The following is a 24,545-nucleotide window of genomic DNA, read 5'->3' as shown; positions in this document are numbered from 1 at the left end:
TACCCACTGATTCTGTAATCTATATAACTGATAATTGTTATTGTACCATCATCGTTGCCTTCAGAAAAGTTGATATTAATTTCCATTCATCGTTAAGGCACATGGGATTCACTGGTTTCAGTGTTAATGAGGTTGTGCTGACAACACAATAATTCCAAAATGAAGACTTTGTACAGTAGCCCTATTTTGTTCTTGTGGGTTTATGTTTGGAAACATTGCAGAATTGTAGTGGAAGTGAAGGACATATGAGTATGAAAACTGAAAATGCAGACTATGGCTGTGAGCAACTTGTTGCTTTATCTTGGATCGAAACTGCTTCAGACTTCTGAAAACAGTGAGGTCTGTGCTTGCAATGAGATTAAGTAGTGGAAAGGTATTGAATTTCTCTGTGTTCAAAGAATTTGAACCCGGTCCTTTAGTTACTTTGGTATAATTTAGGGATATAGTTTTATCACTGCAGGTTAAACTTAGCTACGGTGCCGTGAGGCCACCTCAAGGGTTTAGGTTCTCTCACTAAGCAGTCTCTCAGAAATGTCCTGTACAGTGAGAGAAATCATATAGAACATTTACTGAAGAGCCAAGTCCTTCTGTGTGTATATGGATCTGGTTTTGTAGATTCCTTTTGCAGATTTTGCTACAGTGAGGCCACTGCATTAAAACCAACAGTCAGGACTCCTTTCCTGCCTCAAAAGCCAGCAGTAGGAAAATTGAACATATGTTATAAACGTATGTTAAACATTAAGCAGAGGTACTTCTTTTACTGCACCGCTTCAGACCAATGAACTCCATTTTTAAGCACGATTCAGTCATCAAGCTGACAACTGGATTTCATAGACTAACGAGCTGTTTCCTTCATTCCAAGCTGGCTGTACAAACTATGGTGAGGGGAAAAATAGGTATGAATGGAAGGATGGTGACTTATTTCTTCTCTGATGTAAATGCACTGCAAATTAGTTGTAAACAGATAAAACGAAATAGGCGATAGATCTATCAAGCGGTACTCATATAGAGAAGGATAGTAATAATAAAAAATGAGGTTGTCAGAGAATTTGAATGGACTGTTTAACTCTGTTAAAAGTCTTCTTCATTTACCCTTGCCCACCAAAAGAAAAATAATAAATAAAAAACAAAAAAAAGATGAATGACTGCAGTAAAATTATTTGACAGTTAAAACTTGCTCAAATGAACTGCAGCACATATAAGCACTGGCTTCATTTCAAGTTTTTGCTTAGGATAGTTTTCATTTTGCAAGTTCTAAAGCACAACTGCATAGTATGGGATAGATTATTTCCATCTTAAAGTTAACTTTCATCATTTTGTTGAATAAAACCGTCAGTTTTCTCCTGGAACAACTAATGTGCATTATTTGAACTAGTGTAGATGAGGAAAAAAAAGTTTGATTCTGCTCTTATGGTCATCCTAGTTTTCCATTTGTACTTTGCTAACGTCAGCTTTTTTGTATTTTAGAACGTGGTTCTCCTCGCAATTTGATTACCACAGACATAACTGACACTACAGTTGGGTTATCATGGACACCAGCTCCAGGAGCAGTTAATAATTACAGGATAGTGTGGAAATCACTTTATGATGACACAATGGGAGAGAAGATTGTCCCTGGAAATAGAGTGGATGCAGTGCTGGACGGCTTGGAGCCAGAGACTAAGTACAGGATTTCAGTATATGCAGCCTACAACAGTGGAGAAGGAGATCCTGTAGAAGGAGAGGCCTTTACTGATGGTGAGCATACTACAGCATAACCACCATTTGTAGCATTCCGCTCTTGATGAAATTATCATAATTTAATGAAAATGAACCTTATTTGTCTTCAGTTTTGTTTACTGAACAGTCACCCAAAACAAAATCCCACACCAAATCAATCAACTCTAGCTTTTTGTTTGACTGTTAAAGAAGGAAAGTCTCTTCTGTAACATGTAGGCTTCAGTTTAGCAAGAATTACCTCCAACCTGAGAAGTGGTTTTGTCCAGTAATTATGATGAGGACAGCTTTTCATTTGCTTGAATCTTACTGTGACTACTGGAAATCAGCTGGAATAAACAGTATGGATAGAGTAAGTAGGGAAGGCAAGGTAAATTTCTGCAGAATCAGTTATTAACTCAAAGTACTTGTCTAGCTGTATGCTGGACATTTTGTCCAGAGGAATGATATGAGGAATATATTGAAAGCTTTGCTGAGATATAAAAATGTTACATAAACTGGCTTACTTTAGTCAGCTAGATGCATATGTAGATCTTTGTTATTCACCTTTCCCAAGGCTCTTCTTTTTACTTATTTGCAAAACGTTGTGCAGCTCAAGCTTCCCTTGCAGTATATGCAAACTGAAAAGTCTTCAGAGATCAGGAATAGAACCATTAATTAGAGGAGTCAGATGCCCTGAGAGGATCAGCTTTGATGTTTCTCTTGTTGCCTGAGGGGTCCATGTGAAGGCAAAGTCTAAGGCAGTGCTCTGGGGAAGCATCATGTATGCTTAACCATTTTTATATTATTTCCTAGGCATGTTTTGAAAACTGTTGGAGGCAGGCTGCTGAGCTAGGTCAGCCTTTAACCCAGTGTAGCTGCTCTTAAGGTCCCACAAGAGCAGTGTCTGTTGCCATTAGTAAAAGATGATGCCCCAGACTCAAAGCAGACTGCTGACACACATATTTCTTCATTCTCCAAGAGAAGCAGCACCCTCTCTTCACTAAGAAGGCAGTTTAGCCATATGATTTGTGGTTTCTTACAGTAAGTTTTTGCCTGAAGGAATGAACTACCTGGACTATCAAGAGACTCAGACCATAGTCTAACATCTTGTGCAAACAGAGCCAGGACAGGATACTGTAGCCTGCAAAGACTACCTTAATGTGTGTTGAGATGCTGACTGATTCTGGCATGCCAAGAAGATTGTATTTTGCCAGAGTCTAGATAGGTTGTGCAGACTGGCAGGCAGTATTACATACCTTTCATTTTACTTCAGTTCTTTCCTAATGTTTGTACTGTCTGTAAACTATAAGGTCCATATAAATAATCAGTTTCACTTGAGAGTCCTGAATCCATTAGTTAACAGATTACCACAAAGTGCTACCAAATAGAACTCCTAGTTATGCTGTGTCATTGTATAATCTATACTTTTTTGTTTGTAATAGAAAATGAACTTATATTTTTTTTTAGTCCGTTACAACTATAAAAGAAATTAACAATGACCTAAGCGAGTTACCTCTGTTTCTCCCAATGAAATACCGTCATTTTAATGAAAGTAAAAAATAATTTTAATAAAGCTGCACACATTTTGTAGGCATGCATTTGAAATTATGTGAAAAAGTAAACATGTATCCATATTTTTACACTGAAAAGTGTCAGAGAGTGCCAGGACTGTGACAGTAGACAACGAGACAGAGAATACAATGAGAGTTTCATGGCAGCCCTCACCTGGGAAGGTCTTGTCTTATCGTGTGTACTACCGACCACGCAGCGGAGGAAGGCAGATGTTTGGAAGAGTAAATGCTCCTGCCACAAGCATAGTGTTGAAGAGACTTAAGCCTCGAACTACGTATGACCTCAGTGTTGTTCCAATTTATGATTTTGGACAAGGAAAATCAAGAAAAGCAGAAGGAACAACAGGTATGTACAATGTGTCTACATAGGGTTTGATAATCAAAGGTTTTTGCTGTAAACTGGCAATTGTGATACATAAAGAACCTGTGGTGGGGACTGCCAAGGTCATGACTTAATAGACAAATTGAAAAAAAATACTACAGGTAGAAAGGAGCATTTGTTTTATTTAAAGTTTTGTTACAAGAGCTGAACACAACTATCTGCTATTATATTGAGTATATAAATGTGTATATTCTGAATTAAAATACTAGACTTGTTTGAAATGCTGTCACCAGAAGTTAAAGTGTTTTGTAAGGAAGACAGCATTTAATCAAATGTCGTCAGGGTTTTTTACTATTATTATTTACATTTTTGGTCTGGAATATCAATTAAATAGCTACCTTATGTATTTTCTGTGGGAAACCTGAAGTTATTAAAAAAAATCACTAGCTGATTTTAAAGAGTCTTCAGTGGAAATCTGACCTCAGTGACCACAAAATTTTGTGCAAGCAGTCTTCTTTCTCAGAACCAGCAACTCTAAAACGTACTTTAATTCCTGGTGAGGGGATTTTTTGAGTTCAAAACAAAAATATTTTTTCTACCCCTCATTTAGTTTGTTTCTGATGTTGGTCTTTTGTTTTGTATGGAAATGGTCTCTTGCTCTCCAGATCTAAAGCTATTACCAAAAAAGAAAAAATTCCAAGATGTTTATGCCTTTTCTGTGCAGAGGTAGGCTGAGGTACACTGTAAAAACTCCATGACATTCTCTAATCTTTGGACATACACCATATTGAATGGAGGTGGGAAGCAAGAAACAAGTCTTCTAGCAGTGGAGATAACGGCACCACATTGACTGCAGGAAGTCTTACTAAATTAGAATGCGACTGATGTAAAGCAGTTCCAAAAACTTGATCTGCTCTTGACTAACGCCTACTTTTTCAATCTTCAAAATTACGTTGAATTAAATCTCAGGTCATCCATCTTCTTTTGACTTTTCACATGTTCATCTTAATATAGATATGATGTGGTGCTTTAAGTGTAAATAACTGTGATGGCAATCACATTGAAAGCAAGGGGAGCCTGAATGATCTGGCTGTTTGAAGCTCTTGTGATGTCATGGGTAATGATACAAAGAGGCTGCATTTTTTATTAGAAAGGGTATTGTATCTACTATATGTATTTTTCACTCAGTGGGCATCTATTATCTTTCAGCTGTAGGCAGACAATTGCATAGGCACAGGGGTAAGAAAGCTGCCTCCACCCCCAACCATTTTTGTTTTGTTTTAGCTTTTCATTCCAAAGCTACTTCCTGGTTAATCTGATTCCCATTTTTGCTATTTTGAGATTACATTACTGTGCTATTTCTGATATTGGAATGCACTTTGGGTTTACACAGAACCAAAAGTGAGGCAGAAGCTAACGGTAGGCTTGTTAACTATTCTACCTGTGAGTACTGACCTGTGCTGCATAGCTATTAAGTGAAGTAGGTCTTGACTTCAAAACCTTAATCTGTTTGGCTGTCACTCTTTTGAGGAATTATTTTTTGACATACTGCCATCCCTGTGGTTGGTGAAGTTATTTGAGCTGCCAAGCCCTGAGTGCAGAACCTTTTCTGTGAAAGAACCCTTGCCCAGGGCCCTGTCCTTTGGGACCTGGAACTCTTGAGGATGAAGCAGTTTGAGAAGCTTGAGATACTGGTGGCGGAGTGCTGGAGGAGTGTGACTTTTGCCTGCCACAAACTCTGCTTTTCTGGTGTTGGTTTGAAGAAGCTGTTTACATTTCCCTCTTTCAGTCAATGTGTTCTGCCTACTCTTTGCCACGTCAAAGTAGTAGTTTAATCTGATCATCTGGTCTTTATCATAGAGACAAGGTGGTTAGTCCAGTTACTGTCAGCATTCATTGCAAGACTGGATAGATATTTAAGATGGATGAAATAAATTGCTGTTTATCCTTCAATCTGTTGTCTGGACAGAGCCTTGATAACAAACTTGGCCTACCCCTGTCATGGGTGCAGGTAGATTTTAGGGTAACCCATGACAACTGCTCTTGTTTGATTATTGTCTATGTGTCAAAGGAAAGGCACAAAGAGCATAGAAATGCCACTAATGCTGGATTTGCTGCATTTTTAAATAAAAGCATAGTTGTTGGAGTTTTTTTCAGAAGCTGGCCTGATTTAAATCCCTTTCTTCCATCCTTACAGCCTCTCCCTTTAAGCCTCCTAGAAATTTGAGAACTTCTGATTCAACTATGTCCAGCTTCCGAGTAACCTGGGAGCCAGCCCCTGGGCGAGTGAAGGGGTACAAAGTGACTTTCCACCCTACTGAAGATGACAGGAATCTTGGAGAATTAATTGTGGGGCCCTATGACAGCACTGTGGTTTTGGAGGAACTTAGGTATGGATGATGATAATAATAATAATTATTATTAGGGTTATTATTATTAGCTTAGGGTTTTGCTTAATTGCAATCTAGGACTGTAATACCTGTTAAAATCTACTGTAAACTAGAAAGTATTTCTGTCAATATGTTATCAGGATTTTGTGGTGCAGTTTTTGAAGAGAATCTGACAAGAACAGGTTTTGGGATTACTCACATAACTTTTGGTGTTCTCACAGTAACTGAAAAAGGCAAAGATGTGGGCAAAACTGTTGTTATTATTTTCACATATAAGAGTGTTAATGGGATGCTGGAGAAGACAGCTGGGATTTCTAAAGTTTCTCCAAAGGGCCCTTACCTCATGTAAAAAAGCCTAGTTTAGTTCTTGTTTCTTTTATCAAAGGCCAGAATTTATGAAGTAGGCTTCAGAGAATGTCAAAGTCTGTTATGACCTTTTTGCATGTTAGACTTGTATACACATTAAAAATGGGATCATTAAAAGAATCTTAAATTACTCGAACAAAAAAGCTATTAATGTAAGTATAGAATCTTCAACCAACTCTGAAATAGTGAAAAATTGCCTGTCTTGTTAAAGAACTAGTCTTCACACTTTAGCACTTTCTTTTCTGTGTAGTAAACTGGTAAAGATTTCTTAAATGAAGTATCAGCATTTAGCCAGCCAAGTATCTTCAGTTACAATACACTTAATTATTGCAGGGCAGGAACTACCTACAAAGTAAATGTTTTTGGAATGTTTGATGGAGGAGAAAGCAACCCTCTGGTTGGACAAGAGATGACCACTCTTTCAGACACTACTACGGAGCCATTTTTATCTAGAGGTAAGCATGACCGAATCGAATAAAATTGCATCTTGGCTTTTGGATAAAAGAGACTGAAAGTTTTCCAGCATTTCCTATTGTTTTTATGATGCACATAAATATTTATTCACAGGATTCAGTATACTCCCTGACCTGATGACATAACCTCTGATCTGAAATTACCTCTAAATATGTCCCAGTTCATCTTTCTAGTCCTCTGCACCCTTTAGATGATCTTACAAAAATGATAATTCAGGCAACCCATGTTTTGCTGATTATTGAAAGCCATCTGCATCACATTTTCAAGCCATCCACATCTGTCTTGAATTACATAAGGTCAAATTCTTGAACAGAAATCATTGCTCATCCACAAGGGTGTTCACAGGAGTAGAACAAAGAATTTTAAGCTGATCTTTAGCCATTTTCTTGCCTCCATTGACCATATAAAAACTAAGGTGGCGTAATGAAAAAACATCTCATAGCTGGGGATGTCCCAGCATTATTGTGTAATGCTTAAGTTTATATGCAACAGAACTTTCATCACTTTTACTACAGAAGGAGGAGAGTTAGTACAGTAATGCAATTGCTGGGTGTTCTCTAGTATCTTCTTGGGATTATCTTCCTGTGTAGGTAATCTTCCAATGAGAAGTTTAGTGGTTGTTATGACAGCAGCTCCCTTGATGTGGTTAATAGGCCTCTGTATGTTCACTGAATAGGTATGGACACTACACTTTCAATTACTACTGAGTGAAGAGAATTTCAGGGTTCAGTCCCCCTTCATGGAGACCATGAAGTGCTTGTCTGCAGCAGGTCTTTGCTTCTTAATAGCCAAGAATACCTGCAGAAGTGAATACTTCTCCTCTACTGTTTTAAGATTTGTATAACCATCAGGGAGAATAGATAACTTTATGAGGAAAAAGAAGCTAACTGCAAAGGCCTCTCAGGGCTTTATTTTTTTTTAACAAAAAGCTCTCTGACTCTGTATTCTTCTCACTTAGCCTCTTTTCATGAGTTATGTGAAAATAATACCCTTGTAGCATTTTTATTGACAACACATTTAGAAACTTCTGAAGTTACTGCTGTCCCACTAGGTGTAATGCAAGAGGGTAAAACTAAGAAAAACTACATAATAGGCCATCAGTGACATTACACTAAAGCTGTAATAAGTCTGGCAGAAAAATAATTACATGGAGTGGTTCATTATTTTTTATTATGCCAGCTGTCATTTCTGTCTTGAGTGTTATATTCTTTAAGCTAATTAGTTTTAGTAATGCATGGATTTTAGTCATGGTAACTGTGAAAAATGAATTTTATATCTGTGACTGCAAATGTAATAGCACATTATTTATTAGTAGAAAGAGAAAAAAAATCAGCCTAAGTGCTTTTGCTAGAATTTTCCATCTAGGGAACTTTGATAGTTGGAAGAAGAATAACATTCAGAATAATTTAACTTTAATACTGTACATAAAGCTTTATTTCTATATAAAAGTTATGCATGCAATTTTTTGACCTAACATTGTTTTACTTAAACTCTACTCCCAACTTATTTTATTGTCCTGACTAAAGACTAGATCTATATTTTCTATGCAGAAGAGGATCATGCTTTTAACCCCCAGGTACATGGAATAGTTATATTCATGAGTCTGCAGTGTTGGATCAATTATGTGGAACATATATGAAATCACAATATCTTTCAACTGTGATGAGTGTGGCTGATTTTTCTCAATGGGATTTCTTCCATATAAAGACCAGAAGCTCTGATGGCAGGAAGCCAGAAAATTTGCAGCTGGTAACACAATCTACAAGAAAAGAGAGAGAGCGAGGATTTTTTATTATATTATTATTATTATTATTATTATTATTATTTTTGAAATGGCGAAATGGCTGTGGATATAATTGTTGTGTCTTTCTGCTCTGTATAAATATTTTATGATTTGCCTTGTGATGAAAACATTCTGATGCATATTGTATTCTGTAATTTGTAAATTGAAGATATCTGAAATAACTTCTTACCTTTTCAGAACACTGCGCCTTTATATAAGTGTGTGGTCTTGTCCCCACTCTATCTCTTGTCTCTGTTTATGTGTACATGTCTTCTAAATTGTAATCTTTCTTTCCTATATGTGCGAGCTCCTGTACCATCTGTGTTACTATGTCTTTTGCCCCCCAAATTCAAAAATGCTATTTATTTGAAAATGCTTGTAATATATTCTGTTAATTCCCTACTACATAGTTGAAAAATTGAGCAGTAGTATAGCCGTCCACAGTAGACAAAAATCATTATTATTTGTGTAATCTGATAATGCTTACTGCCATGCCAGTGGTTAGCTCTGTAGTGCTTTACATATCCTCTGAAGCTCTGAAGGATGGTTGTCAGCCATCTTACAGGACCAAAATAGATACTGAAATGACAATAGGGAAGAGCGCTGCCCTTGGTATTTTAGAAGACTTCTCAGAGGAAACATACATGAAGAAATTTACGTAGCTTTTGCCATGGAACCAGTGACTGGTGTGAATAACATTCACAAATAGGTCATACTTGGCAGAGTTCCAATGAATAAAACTAGTGCTATTTTGGAAACTAATTCGTGACATATGTCATATAAAAGAGGATGGGGAAAGAACGCTATCATGCTAAGGCTGTATTTTTTTTCTTCTTGGTTGGAAGTTGTCATACTAAGGCTGTACTTTTCTGGTTGACACGACAGGTTTAGAATGTAGAACCAGAGCAGAAGCTGATATCGTGCTACTGGTGGATGGCTCATGGAGTATCGGGAGGCCAAATTTTAAAACTGTCAGGAGCTTCATTTCCCGTATTGTTGAAGTTTTTGATATTGGCCCTGACAAAGTACAGATTGGTAAGTCATCACATGTAGAAGGGAAAATGAGGCATATTTGCTGCATGGCCACGTAATATCTGAATAATAATGGCTTTTTCCAGGTCTTGCACAGTATAGTGGAGATCCCAGGACAGAATGGAATCTCAATGCTTACAGAACGAAGGAGGCTTTGTTAGAGGCAGTAGCCAACTTACCATACAAAGGAGGCAATACTCTAACAGGTATGTCATACTGTGAGGGTTTTCTTTAAGCTTCATGAAAAAGAGTTCCAGTAGCTGACCCTAGTATTCTTCAGTGAGCTCAAATTCATCCATGATGAAAGGGCCTCACGGTTAACTTCAGTATTTTTGGAACTGAATGTTCATAGCACATGGGCATGCATTATCTGTGTAGATATGGATAAAGAGAGAAGGATGGAAGATTGTAAGTGTTGAAGAATCAGATGAGTTTGGGTTTATGTTGAGCATATGAAAAGAAGAAAAGATAGTTCCATATGAGGGTTGATGTGAAGACAAGGTGAGGAACTAGCAGGGAGGCTAAAGGGAGTCATATAGAAAGGTAATGCATAGAAGATATGATGTTAAAGACTTTGAGAGAGCTGAAATAACATCATTTGCTACATGTAGATGATGACCGACAACTAGACTGAGTCCTTGAAGAATTAAACTGTGAAATGATGTTGTCAGTGTGAAGTCACTGCAATGAATTACTGGCCTTTACCAGTATGTTGAAATGGTTTATGGTGATAGTTATGCTCTTTGTATCATGCTAGGAATGGCCTTGGATTTCATCTTAAAAAACAACTTTAAACAAGATGCAGGCTTGAGGCCCAGAGCTCGCAAAATCGGTGTTCTCATTACTGATGGTAAATCACAAGATGACGTAGTCACCCCTTCAAGAAGACTCAGAGATGAGGGAGTGGAACTTTATGCAATTGGTAAGTATTATATGTCCTGTTACATCTCCCTCTCATGCCTCTGCTAAATGTATGGGGAAACAAAAACACATAAGTATTTAGAAGGGAATTTAATGAATGTATTTAGGAATTCATGTTTATGGTGTTACGTTTCATGTCTGTTGTTTCTAACAAGTTTTGTTTTCATGTCTTCTCTGTAAGGTATTAAAAACGCAGATGAAAATGAATTGAAGCAGATTGCAACAGATCCAGATGACATCCATGCCTACAATGTTGCAGATTTCTCTTTTCTGGCTACCATTGTTGAGGATGTAACCACAAATCTGTGTAATAGCGTGAAAGGTCCAGGTACATTCCATTTTCAATCTAGTTTGTCCTTTTTCCATTTATATGCTTGAGCTATTAATTCTTTTATATTACATGGAACACTGCGTAGCCTTGAGCTGTTTTGTCAGCTGCTAGCGTTGGGAATTTGTTCAGACCACCTAGTCTACCCTTCAGGGGTTCTTTTCCTCTTAACAATGACTGTCAAACCTAACACAGCATGACATGACTGGAAATGCCCACTTTTTCCCATAGTAAGTAATTATGTTGCTAAGTGTGGCAAATACTTTGAAGACAGTCATCCAATAACAAAAATTTCAGCAACTCTTTTTTTGCTGAGAGCGTGATGATGAGCCATTTCTTTACTCAGTTGTTTTAAGTGTTCCTGAGGAAAAAAAGAGGTAACAAATGTGCAAAGCATTGCGGGTTGTTGTTTTTTGTTGTTGTTTCATAAGCGATATTTTTTTGGTCTTATTATACCTTGTGTTTCAATTCCTGATGACATAAATTAATACAATTAATACATTTTTTAACTTGTATCCACTTGTAGGTGATTTGCCACCTCCTTCTAACCTAGTTATTTCAGAGGTAACACCTCGTTCTTTCAGACTGAGATGGAGTCCACCTCCAGAAAGTGTTGATAGATATCGAGTTGAATATTACCCTACCACTGGAGGTCCCCCTAAACAGGTTAGTACCAAATGTTCATCTCTGGTGTCCATAATAACATGGGCCTTCCACATCACATGGAAGTCATTTAGAATGTCATTCTGAACTCTTTGCTTGTTAGGGTCTGTGTGTGGTATAGCTGTAAATGAAAAAGGATTTCAAGAATGTCATGCTTCAATAAATGATAAAGAAAAATTTCATAAAGTAGGAACATAAAGGTGGCTTTATTAATCATTAATCTAGAAGTCAAATATATTTATTAAGAAGAGTTTATTGATATTTCCAGTAATTCTTTTCTGTTCATATTCCATTATAATATATAGGTTTAATTAAGTCTATCGTATAAATTTTTTGAGCGTGCTCTCAGGTTGGTTTACTGTTCTTTTAATCCATTTCCTTGGTTAAAAAAAAAAAAAAAAAAAAAAAAAAAAGATGATGATATGAGTTGTGACATGTAGTGCTTAGCTAACACTGTTGATGGTACTTCGGAGGATCTGTTTAGGCACAGATTCAACTGTTTAATGTACGGGACCAAACTCATCCTGTGATTATTATTTCTCTACACAAATAGCGAGTTAGAGGCAATCCTTGATGCAGAATTGGTCTTCGTTCTCTTCAACCTGTCAGAATAGTATTTAGGAGAATGAAGTTAGGCATCTCTATGTGTCTAGCTCTGAATGTGTATGTAGCTTTTAGATTTTAACTAATATGACTTGTGGAGAGTTTGGACTTTGTAAAACATGACCTTGGAATTTGGACTGTGAATTTGGTTTGGAGCAGCCATTCCAGTGTACAGGTTTTTTCCTGCAAGGTGGTGTTAATGGCATGTGATGTAACCACCTAGATTATCCTCAGTGTTTAAAATACTTTTCCAAGGTGTGAGCATCTATCAATGGCATTTTATGTTGCTGAGTAATATGAAAGTGAATGCCATGAGTGAAAGCAGTGTGCAGAATACATGCCAGAAATATCAGAAATATACAGCCCTGCTGAAAACAAGTATCTGATTTCTGAAGTTTCACATGGATTTTTTTTTTTTTTTTTTTTTTTTTTTTTAGAGACAAGTTTACAAACATGTCTTCTGTACTGTTGTTAACATTCCTTCTCTTTTATGTAGTTTTATGTAAGTAGGATGGAAACTACAACTGTTTTGAAAGATCTGACACCTGAAACAGAATACGTTGTTAATGTGTTTTCTGTGGTAGAAGACGAAAGCAGTGAACCTCTAATTGGCAGGGAAACAACTTGTAAGTAAGAAGTGTAATGTGAATAACATGTTAAGAACAAAATGATAGGTGGAGAACTGTCCAATAGAACTTGGAGCATGAATTGTGTTGTACTATACTAGTTGTTGAGATTTTGTCTGGAAAGCTGTAGCAAAGAGAAACAGTGGAGTGGTCAAAAATGTTTATCCCAGCTTCCTTCTCAGTTCATAAAGCACAGGTATAACATCTTCTTAGACGACTGCAATATTGATGAGTTACAAGGCAGAGTTTATAAATCTGATCATATACAAGTATATATTCCATATATTTCCGTACTAGATAATTAATTCCTGTAGTTAGCAGATGGAATGCTATACAAAATTTCTTCTATTTCTACCAGATTAATTAAAAATCCACTCAAAACAAATCACTTTTAAGAGACACAACCATTATGTTTTTATTGTTAATTGTATGATTGATTTTAGGTAGGTTGATGCTGAATGCAACATAGGATGACTTTGCTGTCTGTTCAAGAATATAATATGTTAGGGTTACATTTTTACTTCTTGTACTGTTTTGCATTGGTCTTGTCATAAATCCTGAAAGTACATAAATGATTTTTATAAAGACTGTGGTAATTCTGAGAAATACAGAAGTAAAGAAAGCACATAAAATCCTTTTAAAAGTATAGATCACAGTGACATACTGCTTCTTATTAGATCACTGTGAGTTAATGTTGCATTTTAGAATATTCAAGTATTCCAGTGCAGACTTGTAAGATAATTCTAGCTGTGTGCGTAGCAAATCTCTAGCACAATCAAAACAGGATGGCCACTTTTCATTCTTAGGTTAAACACCACTTAAATTACTACAACTTGTAGATCAATTTCTGATACAAATACTGTACCTCAGTTCCCTTGTGCAGTCTTTTAGTGGTACTATCAGTGATGTGAAAGTGATAAAAAGTGAAAAGTGAAAAAGGTAGAAAAAAAATTTATATATATATGTGTGTATATTTTATGACAGACCCACTGTCCTCAGTTAGAAACCTGAATGTTTATGACATTGGATCAACTTCCATGAGAGTGAGATGGGAACCTGTCAATGGAGCTACTGGTTATTTGTTAACATATGAGCCTGTGAATGCCACAGTCCCAACTTCAGAGAAAGAGGTAAGAGAATTTGTCTTTGCTTCCTGTTCTCTACCAATATAAACTGAAAATTTCCTTGTTATATCACAATAGCAAAAAAGAGACTGATATGTTGTACTCAAAGCGCAGTGAACTTACTGGGGTATCGTATACAATGACATCAGTCAGGAAGCTGTAAATATACTGTGAATCTCACAAACAAAATTCCCTTGAAGTTAAATCATTGCTTGCTTTTCCGTTTTGCTGTCTTCAGTTTTTAAACATGATGTGTTATTTTTCATGTGCAGATGCGTGTTGGACCATCGGTGAATGAGGTTCAGCTGGTAGACCTCATCCCCAATACTGAGTACACTTTAACAGCTTATGTATTGTTTGGTGATATCACCAGTGACCCACTCACCTCTCAGGAAGTGACACGTATGGACATCTTGATTTTTGCTTTGTTGTTATTACTTCAGAAGCACTGAACTTTGGTTTTATTTCATGCAGCAGTTTTTAGATACTCTGTTTCATTTAGAAGACCATCTTTTCTGTATTTCATGCATTTTACACTGCTCTTACATTTCCAAAAGATCTTAAAGGGCAATTTCAGTGAAAATAGTTCCTACTACTATTATTATTGTTTTGTTTTGTTTTGTTTTTATGGAGGATTTTTTTTCCCCTTTAGTAATGAGATTGTAGCTTTGTAGTGTTTTTAGTAAAATGCATTTTTGCTTGCGTTTAGAACTGCAGTAAAACACAATTTTAGAGACATTCTCTGAGATGCAAAATACACAAGGACAAGGGTTTCCCAAATGTTAATAAAATTGGAAATATTAGCCAAAGATAAGAAAACATGCCTTACAAAGCAAAAAACTGATCTAAAAATGGCTTAGACATAGCTTGCCTTTCCTTAAACATCTTTTCTTAAAGATTTCCTATTGCAAGAGGCATGTTTCTGGGTGTGATGCACTTAGTACTATTATTCTTAGGTTCTTAAAAATGGTAAGCACCTAACTGAACATCTGAGGTTATGCTTTTAGTCTCTGATAATTCTGATACTTCTGTACTGTGCTTATAGTTTACATACATGAAGCTACTTGTTTCTAGCCTTTTTGCTTATTGTTGGGGCAGGATGTTCTACAGCTATCTCATTTAATGGTCAGGGCAATTAACTTATAGGAAAACAAGCGCTTTAATTTCAATGCAGTGTATGAAAATACTTAATTTAATTCCTTCTGGGGACCTGTACTTCTGCTGCGAATAGCATTTTTCACTCACTACTGTCATTATTTTTACAGTGCCTTTGCCTGGACCAAGAGGTGTGACAATTAGGGATGTTACTCACAGCAGCATGAATGTCCTTTGGGATCCTGCCCCAGGGAAAGTCAGAAAATACATCATAAGATACAAAATAGCTGATGAAGCTGACATAAAGGAGGTAACCAAAAGGAAAATTTTTTGCAAAATAAAACCATCTTTTTTATTTTGAGGAGCTGGGCTATTAAAATAGTAGTAAGGGCAATATTACAAGCCTCTATTAAGAGCAGAGAACATCAGTTCTTGGTGACTGCTGTCAGGAAAGTGTACTGATATCTCTGAATCTGAATTAGCATGAGATTAATTTCTTTATGTATTCTACCACCTTCTCTTAAAGAGAGGTAAAAACTGACTGGAGATTCTTCTGTGCTTTGATAAATGAACATTTCTGCTCTCTGCTTCAGTGTTATCTTGCCAAGCTCTAAGAACAGCTTACAATAAGGAGAAAAGAATTGTAGATTAAAGGTATGTTAGCCCCTCTGCCCACTGGCAGCTCACTGGTAGGGATATATTTCTTACAGTTATGTGCAAGATTACTGTAATTTCACTGCTAGAGCTGAATCAAGTCTTTGAGAGTTAACTGTGTTTTTGTAAGTGACTAGGAACTTTCTGGAGATGCAATCTGTATTCTCATTTCCAAAACGACGAAAGCAGGGAAAGAATTACAAGTAGTTTAGTAATATTTGAGAGACTATGCTTCACAAGTGCAGTTAGTAGATTGCATTCAATATTCAGATCTAAATATAGGGGGACAAATGACAACATTCTGTAGAAAATACTTTACAGTTTTCTTCAGTACAAGGATTCCTACCATGAAATCAAATTCAGAGTCAGAAATAGAACAGTTTGAAATTCTTAAGTCACTATTTTTATTCCTAGGTGGAAGTTGACAGACTCAAAACAAGCACTACTCTTACCGACCTTTCTTCCCAAAGACTGTATAATGTGAAGGTTGTTGCTGTGTATGATGAAGGGGAATCTCTACCAGTAGTTGCAGAGGCTGTCACTCGTAAGTTTTCCTTATTACCCTTCTTTCAATTTTTATGTTATATTCTATTTACATGTGTTGCAATGTATTGTTATGTTAAGGTGGAGACATAATTTCATCTATCTGAGAAATATTTTGATTTTAGCATTATTTACGGGATAATAGTGCCTGGAAATCCCAGGTGAACTGTGTTTTACTGCAGCAAACACTGAAGCTGCAATCTTCAAAGAGAAGACAGAGCAGCAGCTGAAGCTAAATTTTTCATGTTAAGGCACTGAAGAACCATAGGGCTAGAATTAGTGAGAGACTGTGAGTGCAGAGGAAAGGTTTTCTCAGTCTGTGCAGTTATTTTAAATTTTGGAAAGTCAGTGGGAAACTGGGACATAGTGGAGGTTTAAAGAGATGTGATTTTGCTTCTGATACCAGAGTTTTTGTACACGGAATAATAAATCAGCCTGTAATTTTAGAGACGCTATCCAGGGAATCATAAAGGCAATGCTAAAGTAATAAAGAGACACAAGAAAATGGTGTTGCACAGACCAGGTATTATTGCAAGAGAGGTGACAAACTGAAAAGAGCAAGCTGATATCAGGGAAGCTTTCACCTTGATGTTGTCTCGTGTTTTAGGAATACATAGAAATGGGCAGAGTTAGCTTAACGTGCACCATTACTCTGATGTGAAAAAAGAAAAAAAATATATGTTCTGTCTCCTTTTTTGTCTCTCTTTTTCCCTTATTTTTTGAAGTTTGGTGTGTTTTGTTAGTTAGCTTTTGTGTGAGCCTGTAGTCTGTAGTTACTTTTTTATCTGAATGCATAAAGAGGAAAAATCAGCCAAAAGTTATTTTTAGTTTAATTCTCTGGTTTTACTTTTTTACTGATTTCTTTCCAGTAGCTGTAACTTTTTGCCTCCTTAACCTATGGTTAACCTCTGTGAATTCTGTCTAATTCAGTTTTGTAATTCAGTCATTACTCTTTTGGCTTAAATAAGGAATTTTAAGATCTAGGAGGGACTCATGCAGGAGCTTCTCTTCTGTATGTGGGAGTTCATAATTACTCATTCTAACTACAAAGCTTAAGAGTTGGAACTTCAACTGTTGTGAGTAGGCGTGCAAGTTGTTCTGAGGTCAGTAGAACTGTTTGTTTTATCAGGTGATGACCTGGTGTTGTGAAATTATGAAGGGCAATTTACTTAGTGTAGATGGGCTGGGTTATACCAAAGCATTTTGTTGTGATCCTGGCAATTAAGATCTGAATCTTGTGTATAATTTTCCAAATTCTTTGTATAATTCCTTGATTTAACCTTATTTTTTAGTTACGTTTTTCCTTTTCTTGCAATAGAGCCTGTGCCATCACCAGTCAATCTGAGAATCACAGAGATAACCAAGAATAGTTTCAGAGGAACTTGGGATCATGGAGCTCCAGATGTTTCTCTCTATAGAATAACCTGGGGACCATATGGTAGATCAGAAAAAGAGGAGGTAAGAGTAATCACAGTAAGATTTTGAGGGCAGTCTCTTAGAGGGCATATTTTAAGAATCAGAAATGTAAATAATAAATCACCTGTATCTTGCAAGCCCTCCTCTTGTGCCCAATTGAAATTCAGTGAGAAGATTTAGAAAACACATTCAAAGCCATTTGTAGTAATGATACCATGTAAAAAATTACTCGGATTACTCTCTGTCTTTTTCCTCTATTTCATTTCTTTTTTTTTTTTTTTTATTCCCCCACAAGAGTATTGTAAATGGAGATGTCAACAGTCTGCTCTTTGAAAATCTGAACCCAGATACACTGTACGAAGTCTCAGTTACTGCCATCTATCCTGATGAATCAGAAAGCGATGACTTGATTGGCAGTGAACGAACATGTAAGTAATCAAAGGGTTTTTGCAAGTTGTTATTCATAGTTATTAAATCAAAAAGCATATGTATACAGGAATATTGAACATTCTTTCTATTTTTTTATTTTTTTTCTAGTACCCTTGGTACCTATTACAACACCAGGTAAGAATTTGAATTTCCAGGTATGGTATTAATACAGAAAACTCATAGCTACCTTTTTCTAAACTGAGAAGAATGTTGACATTAAAAAGCTGAGATCATTTAATGAACAGCATTGTGTATTTGGAAGACTACTAAACACTAGGTTACCACATGTTTATTATTTTACAAACAATGCAATTTATGTTGTTTTGGTCTTAATATGTTCTGCTCTTGGTCTGGCAGTCATGCAGAACTTAGAAGTATGAAGTGTTTGTCCTTGCTTTTTGCTTGAATTGTATACTGATTCTTTATTTTGCTACCTTTCTCAGCCCCAAAGAGTGGTCCACGAAACCTTCAAGTGTACAATGCAACTTCACACAGTTTAACTGTAAAGTGGGATCCTGCCAGTGGTCGAGTGCAGAGATACAAGATCATTTACCAGCCTATCAACGGAGACAGCCCAGAACAGTCGGTAATTACTTTTGAAGTCCTGTAGTTATCTTAAAGGGAGTTCTGCAAATTGATCACTTAGAGTAATTTATTTACAAAGCACTGCTGTGTTTTAATCATATTTTAGGTGAAAACTTAACTATAGTAATTAAGCATGTAATCTCACGTTTTTCTTTCTCTGCTTTCAAATCCAAGATAGAATATTCTTTGGAGCGCAAAAATCCCAGCAGTTTTGGTTATAGCCCATTTTATTTTATTTTGTGAAAATGCATATAATCTACAGCTTTAACTGTGTAGGTTGATCCAAAATTATTGCCTCCTATTTATTTCTATGGAAATCACAACAGATAGGAGGAGCACTGTTTGATAGAGAAAATTCTCTGCTACAAAAGGCGATTTTTCAACATTCATCACCATTAGCTATGCATTTTTGCCAGTGATGCACAAGAGCCTGCATGCTGTGTTTGTAAAAGTTTGCACAAGCAGAGATGACCCACTGTTGTTGCCACTGCTGGAACATACCACTCACTGCCTTGCATTCACTGTTTGGTCTCCATTAACATTCAGCAAGGGGTGATGGATGTCAGTGGGTGCCATTTATTCCACATGGCGGAATCCAGTGATGCACCTTTGCTTCTTATGCACTTGCATGTCAGACCCTGTTTTGTCAGACTGTCCCTCTGCTGCTGTCTGTCACATGGCAACAACATGTAATGGAATATTGGTGGAAAGGCTCAACCTCTACTGCCATGCTACCAATATCTGCCTCTGACATCATAGGCCAACATAATAAAATAAGAGGCACTACTTTCAAAGAAACAATCAGCACATACAAGTCGCAGATAGATAGTTATCTCAATCAACAATATAAACTACCATGACTACCTACATAGTATTGCCTTTCATGTGCTATTAAAAATCAGAGAATTGTTTGGTACTCTCACCATGCTGGGAACAGAATAACCTCTGAGAAATTGTAACTGCAAAAACGAATCCATGGGAAACATGATAAAGAAGACTTTAGAGTATTTTACTGTCTTCTAATGTAATCAAGCAGCTGAACTGAAAGGGAAAGCCAGGAAGTCAGCCAACTTATCCTGAATCATCAACAAGAACTGTGCTGATTACCTGTGGTCCAAGAAAAACAGCCCGGGAATGTTAATTCATCCAACCTGTTTATCAGAATCAAGTGCTACTTAAAGATGCCCTATTCTGTGCTGGGAGACTGTTGTGGTTACTGCCACATGACTCAGAATCTCAGATGAAAACCACATGCATTTATCTTGTTCCTGCAATTGGAGATCGCCATGTTCAGAAGCACATCTAGGAACGTTATAAATCAGTTGGGTACTTACATGCCTGTGTACCCATTTCTATCCTCTTCTAAAGAATATGTGTTTCAGTTGAAGTAATTGAACAATTAATGAAATGAAGATTTGAATGCAAGTTTAGTGAGAAATCATTAAAAGAATAAGGAATGGCAGCACAGTTAATTAATATCTATACTTGCTGCTACTAAAGTGGGAAAAAAAAGAGCATTCTGTGGAAATTTAAGCTGTGACAAAGAATCTTAATGACTTAATTATTCACAACTGGGTGGAGTCCAGCAGTGGCAGCTGGAGAAAATACCTCTTTCTGAGTATTTTCTTGTTCTCTTCATAGCATGTTAGTGCCTGTCTGCAAGTAATTGTCTGTCATATGATAGTAATTACTTGTCTGCTTTTTTTGGTCAATGTGATATTTGATTAAACTGCTGTTACTGTAGCAGTGTCCCCACTGACATACTCAAAATTGAATTTCTAGAAGTTCTTTATTGTTTGTTTTTTTTTAAGACTGGTCTGACGTCTGATGTCCTTGGCATCAGGGGAGACCACAGGTGATTGGAATACAGCTCTACAAATGTAAACTACATACCAAACTGCAGAGACCATCACTATTGCTTAGGGCCAGATTTTGAAAGGCAAATAGATGCAAAAATATTAAGTCAGCCACAGTAGGAGACTGGAAGAATTTATGGTTTGAAGAGAGTTTAGGACACTTGAGTAGAAATAAGAAAGTTTCTTTGTAAGTGAAATAAATGAAATATGAATGAACCTTAAAGAATACTGTTGTTGTGTCACCAGACTCAGTTTCTACTTGATAAGATAAATATGAAAAGGTTTGAAAATGTTTTTCAATGCTTATTGTCAGCTTTAGTCACATGGGATTAGACTGTATAATACACCACAGTGTTTTCCACTCAGCCTCAAATTCTTACTTCCTTAGCTATAATGGTAAGCATATAAAAGGCAGCATAAAAAAGCATTTTAATCTTCTGTTTTACTTCAGACCATGGTTGGTGGGCGGCAGAACAGTGTAATAATACAGAAGCTGCAGCCTGACACACCATATGCTATTACTGTGTCATCAATGTATGCAGATGGTGAGGGGGGTCGAATGACAGGACGAGGCAGAACCAGTAAGTAGCATGTGATCTTGTAAGATATGAAACAGATTTGATGTACTGCTTTTCAAATCAGTGGAGAAAATGTCTCTGTGGTGAAATTTATCATGTTTATCTGTTATTTGTGCTTTGATAGATTTCTGTGATACTGTTTTTGTCCTTCTATAGAAAGCACTGAGTGATCTTCTACCAGCACTTTAGGTGTAAAAAACAAATCACTATTTTTTTAATTACTTAATTGTATAAGTAACTGTATATTTATTGATGAAGTTAATTATTAACTTTTACCTAGCTTATATTTGAACGTGCTGTGGAAGGTCTAACATAGCAACGTTTGGAGAAAAATGAGGAAAACAATCCTAGTGAACTTACCATGAATTTCTAAAATAATATCCAGAAATAAACTTTTCTTACTATATATATATATATTATTTTTTTTTTTTTTAAATGGTTAGCCTGGAAAAGAGAAGACAGTGGGAAGACCTCACTGCAGTTGTGCAGTACTTAAAGAGAGTTTATAGTGAGGGAAATTAACTTTCTACACAGATAGATAGTGATAGGACAAGGTGGGATGCTTTTAAACTAAAGGAAGGGAGATTTAGAGAGAGGTTGTAGATGCCTCATCTCTGAAAGTGTTTAAGTCCAGGCTGGAAGGAGTTCTAGGCAATCTGATCCAGTATTTGATCTAGTGGTTGGCAACCCTGCCTGTGGCAGGAGGGTTGGAACTTGATGATCCTTTAGGTTCCTTCCAACCCAAGCCATTCCTTGATTCTGTGATCTCTTTTTTTGTTCTTTTTTGAGTTGCATGTATCATGATTAATGAAGACAACATTTGACATGAACTATTAAACCTGCTGTTTTTTATGTCCTAGTGAGACATTGCATGGACGTGGTCAGATAGCATAGGGTGAGAGGATGTGGTCCCAAATCCCTGACTATTTATTGCCCTGTTTCAGAACCTCTCACTACTGTGAAGAACATGCTAGTTTATGACCCGACCACCAGTACTCTGAATGTTCGATGGGATCACGCAGAAGGAAATCCTCGTCAGTACAAAGTGTTTTATGGACCTACAGCTGGAGGTGCAGAAGAAATGGTAAATCCTTCTTGCTAACTGTCCCAAATAAAAAGCAATCCATGGTGCTGCTGAGGGAAATTCTATAGAATGAAGTTGGTCTCAATTGTCTACACACTGGCTTTTCTGTTTGTATCTACCGTGGAGAAAATGCAGAACATCTCTGTAAAAGACATTTATTCCAGTCTGTAATAGTGATGCTGGATGTTATATAGTTGACCTCCAGTGATAGGTTCTTAGCACACAGATTTAATACTACACAATTTATTTATTTATTTATTTATTTTTATTCTTAGGGCATGACCATAAAGCTGGCTTAAAGATGTACAAAAAGCTGTAAAGTCAACAGGCATTGTTTCTACCTGTTTTCACTGCTGTGGCAGTAGGCAGGCATTATTCTAAAAATAAGTATTAACAGTAAGGGAGATACAAAAAACTGAACTTGTTTCATTTTCATGCATATGTCATAACTCTACCTTTCTTTTTAAATTTGTAGACCACAGTACCAGGAAACACAAACTATGTTATCCTCAGATCTCTTGAACCCAACACACCTTACACTGTAACTGTGATTCCGGTTTTCCCAGAAGGGGATGGTGGACGTACATCTGATACTGGTAGAACTTGTAAGTAAAATAGTCCTTTTAAATAAAATGTTGGATTTTATGTGTGTGTGTGAGTGAGTGATTCAAATCATTAGAAACTAAATAGTTCTAATTATGTTATATAAATTATAGAAGTTTAATTTTCCTAAGGTAAAATTTGATTTACACACGTAATTTATGGTTTTAGCTCTGCTTTGTTTTCTTTGCTTATTTGAATGTAGGCTTTCAGTTCATTTGTCTCTGGCAACCTCAGCTCTTGTATTGTGAAGCTAACTTATAGTTTACTTATATACAACAGAAACATTTTAATTCTAGTGCCAGTAGCTGCCCTGCTGCCTGGCAGAGATGCTTGTAAAGACTAGTCATAACTAAGATTCTTAGATGCACAGATATTAGGGTAAAACAAATGATGTCTTTATCTTGATACATTTCTCAGCTTATTTTGAGCGTGGTTGAAAATTCGAGTAGAATTGGAATGTGTTTAAGAAGGTTTGTAAAACTTAATTTTAATTATCCCTATCTAGTGGAGAGAGGAACACCAAGAAACATTCAAGTTTACAATCCCACACCAAACAGCATGAATGTTCGATGGGAACCTGCTCCAGGTCCCGTACAGCAATACAGAGTTAATTACTCTCCACTGTCTGGCCCAAGACCATCAGAATCTGTAAGTAATCTACTTTTTATACTGTTCTTTAAAAGTGTGCAGAAGATATTGCTTCCTTCAATGAGTGTAGAAAAGCAACAGGCTGTTGAATTTAGGACAACTACTGGCTTAGAAGGGTCCCTGATGAAATGATTCTGCCTGCAGAATTTATTATATTGTAAATGAAAGCTTGCTTTGATGAAATGAAATAAATAAGAGATAAGGTTCTCCCACTTAAAACTGAGAATTGAATAACTTTTATATTACTGCAGGTAATGATGAGTTAAGACATAACCTATACTTGGTAAAGTCAGAAAATAATGAAAGTGGAAGCTCAGTTTTACCTCTCTGCATCTGTATTGTGTAACAGCATATTCACATGAGTAGTAACCTGTCAATTAGTACCTGCTAGTATCTACCAACCTCCCCTCCCATTTGCAGAATAAGCGTTCCTTATGCATTTATCTTTTCTTCTTTTTCCTGCAGTACCTGTTCTTGAATTTTTATCTATCTTATTTGGTTATTTTAAACTTCTTCTTACAAAATATGCAGTTCTTGAATTTTCTATATGTTGTTTAAATTGCTCATTTTAAGAGACATGGTATAAATCAAACATTTTTTATCTAGGTGTTTTCTGTTTCTGTTTCAGATTGTTGTACCAGCCAACACTCGTGATGTGATGCTGGAACGCTTAACTCCTGACACTGCTTACTCAATAAATGTTATAGCATTGTATGCAGATGGAGAAGGAAATCCAAGCCAAGCTCAGGGAAGAACATGTAAGAGGCAGCACTTTTGTGAGATCTATGTCAAGATTAATGTGTGAGGAATTTATAAAATTGGTTACAATCACAAACTGTGTAAACCATTCAGTGCAACTCAGAGATAAATGGATCTGAATTATGGCTGAAGCAATTGTAGGCCTCCATGGAAGGGGGCTTTTTGGTATATTGCATGGAAGGTGTGATGCGTGCATAATCACTAAACTCATTTTCATTTGTGAAATAAGACTAATTTGAATATATGTTTAAGAATTTTAAAACTGTACTCTAAAATGTGATTACTAATAAATATCAGTTATTGAAAAAGTAGCGCATTAAGATGGAGAGGAAAAAATTGTGCTTTGACTTCTGCATTTTACTCAAAAATTGTACACATCTACCTTCTAAATGTT

General features: G+C 36.4%; 1 protein-coding gene across 8 annotated transcripts in view; it reads left to right on the top strand.

Moving 5' to 3' along the window:
* COL12A1 (collagen type XII alpha 1 chain) overlaps positions 1-24,545 on the top strand; it is a 96,150-nt gene that overhangs the window by 30,150 nt on the left and 41,455 nt on the right. For 7 of the 8 annotated variants that reach the window (XR_011903020.1, XM_072331153.1, XM_072331152.1 and 4 more), the window contains 23 exons: positions 1,468-1,737; positions 3,349-3,615; positions 5,789-5,981; positions 6,681-6,802; positions 9,490-9,639; positions 9,723-9,842; positions 10,394-10,558; positions 10,739-10,885; positions 11,412-11,551; positions 12,648-12,777; positions 13,762-13,907; positions 14,174-14,303; positions 15,167-15,306; positions 16,065-16,194; positions 17,512-17,651; positions 17,905-18,037; positions 18,147-18,173; positions 18,482-18,624; positions 20,931-21,060; positions 22,002-22,141; positions 22,617-22,746; positions 23,250-23,392; positions 24,021-24,150. Coding sequence is in view for 7 of the 8 variants with exons in the window: in XM_072331153.1 (XP_072187254.1) it covers positions 1,468-1,737; positions 3,349-3,615; positions 5,789-5,981; positions 6,681-6,802; positions 9,490-9,639; positions 9,723-9,842; positions 10,394-10,558; positions 10,739-10,885; positions 11,412-11,551; positions 12,648-12,777; positions 13,762-13,907; positions 14,174-14,303; positions 15,167-15,306; positions 16,065-16,194; positions 17,512-17,651; positions 17,905-18,037; positions 18,147-18,173; positions 18,482-18,624; positions 20,931-21,060; positions 22,002-22,141; positions 22,617-22,746; positions 23,250-23,392; positions 24,021-24,150 (3,366 nt within the window). In the remaining variant the exon portion in view is untranslated. The remainder of the gene's footprint in view (positions 1-1,467; positions 1,738-3,348; positions 3,616-5,788; positions 5,982-6,680; positions 6,803-9,489; positions 9,640-9,722; positions 9,843-10,393; positions 10,559-10,738; positions 10,886-11,411; positions 11,552-12,647; positions 12,778-13,761; positions 13,908-14,173; positions 14,304-15,166; positions 15,307-16,064; positions 16,195-17,511; positions 17,652-17,904; positions 18,038-18,146; positions 18,174-18,481; positions 18,625-20,930; positions 21,061-22,001; positions 22,142-22,616; positions 22,747-23,249; positions 23,393-24,020; positions 24,151-24,545) is intronic. The other variant, XM_072331156.1, reaches the window with a different exon arrangement.

The sequence above is a fragment of the Excalfactoria chinensis genome, chromosome 3, assembly GCF_039878825.1.
Source record: "Excalfactoria chinensis isolate bCotChi1 chromosome 3, bCotChi1.hap2, whole genome shotgun sequence".
Lineage (NCBI taxonomy): Eukaryota > Metazoa > Chordata > Aves > Galliformes > Phasianidae > Excalfactoria > Excalfactoria chinensis.
The sequence above is the reverse complement of the archived record's forward strand: the minus strand, read 5'-3'. Positions and strand labels throughout refer to the sequence as shown.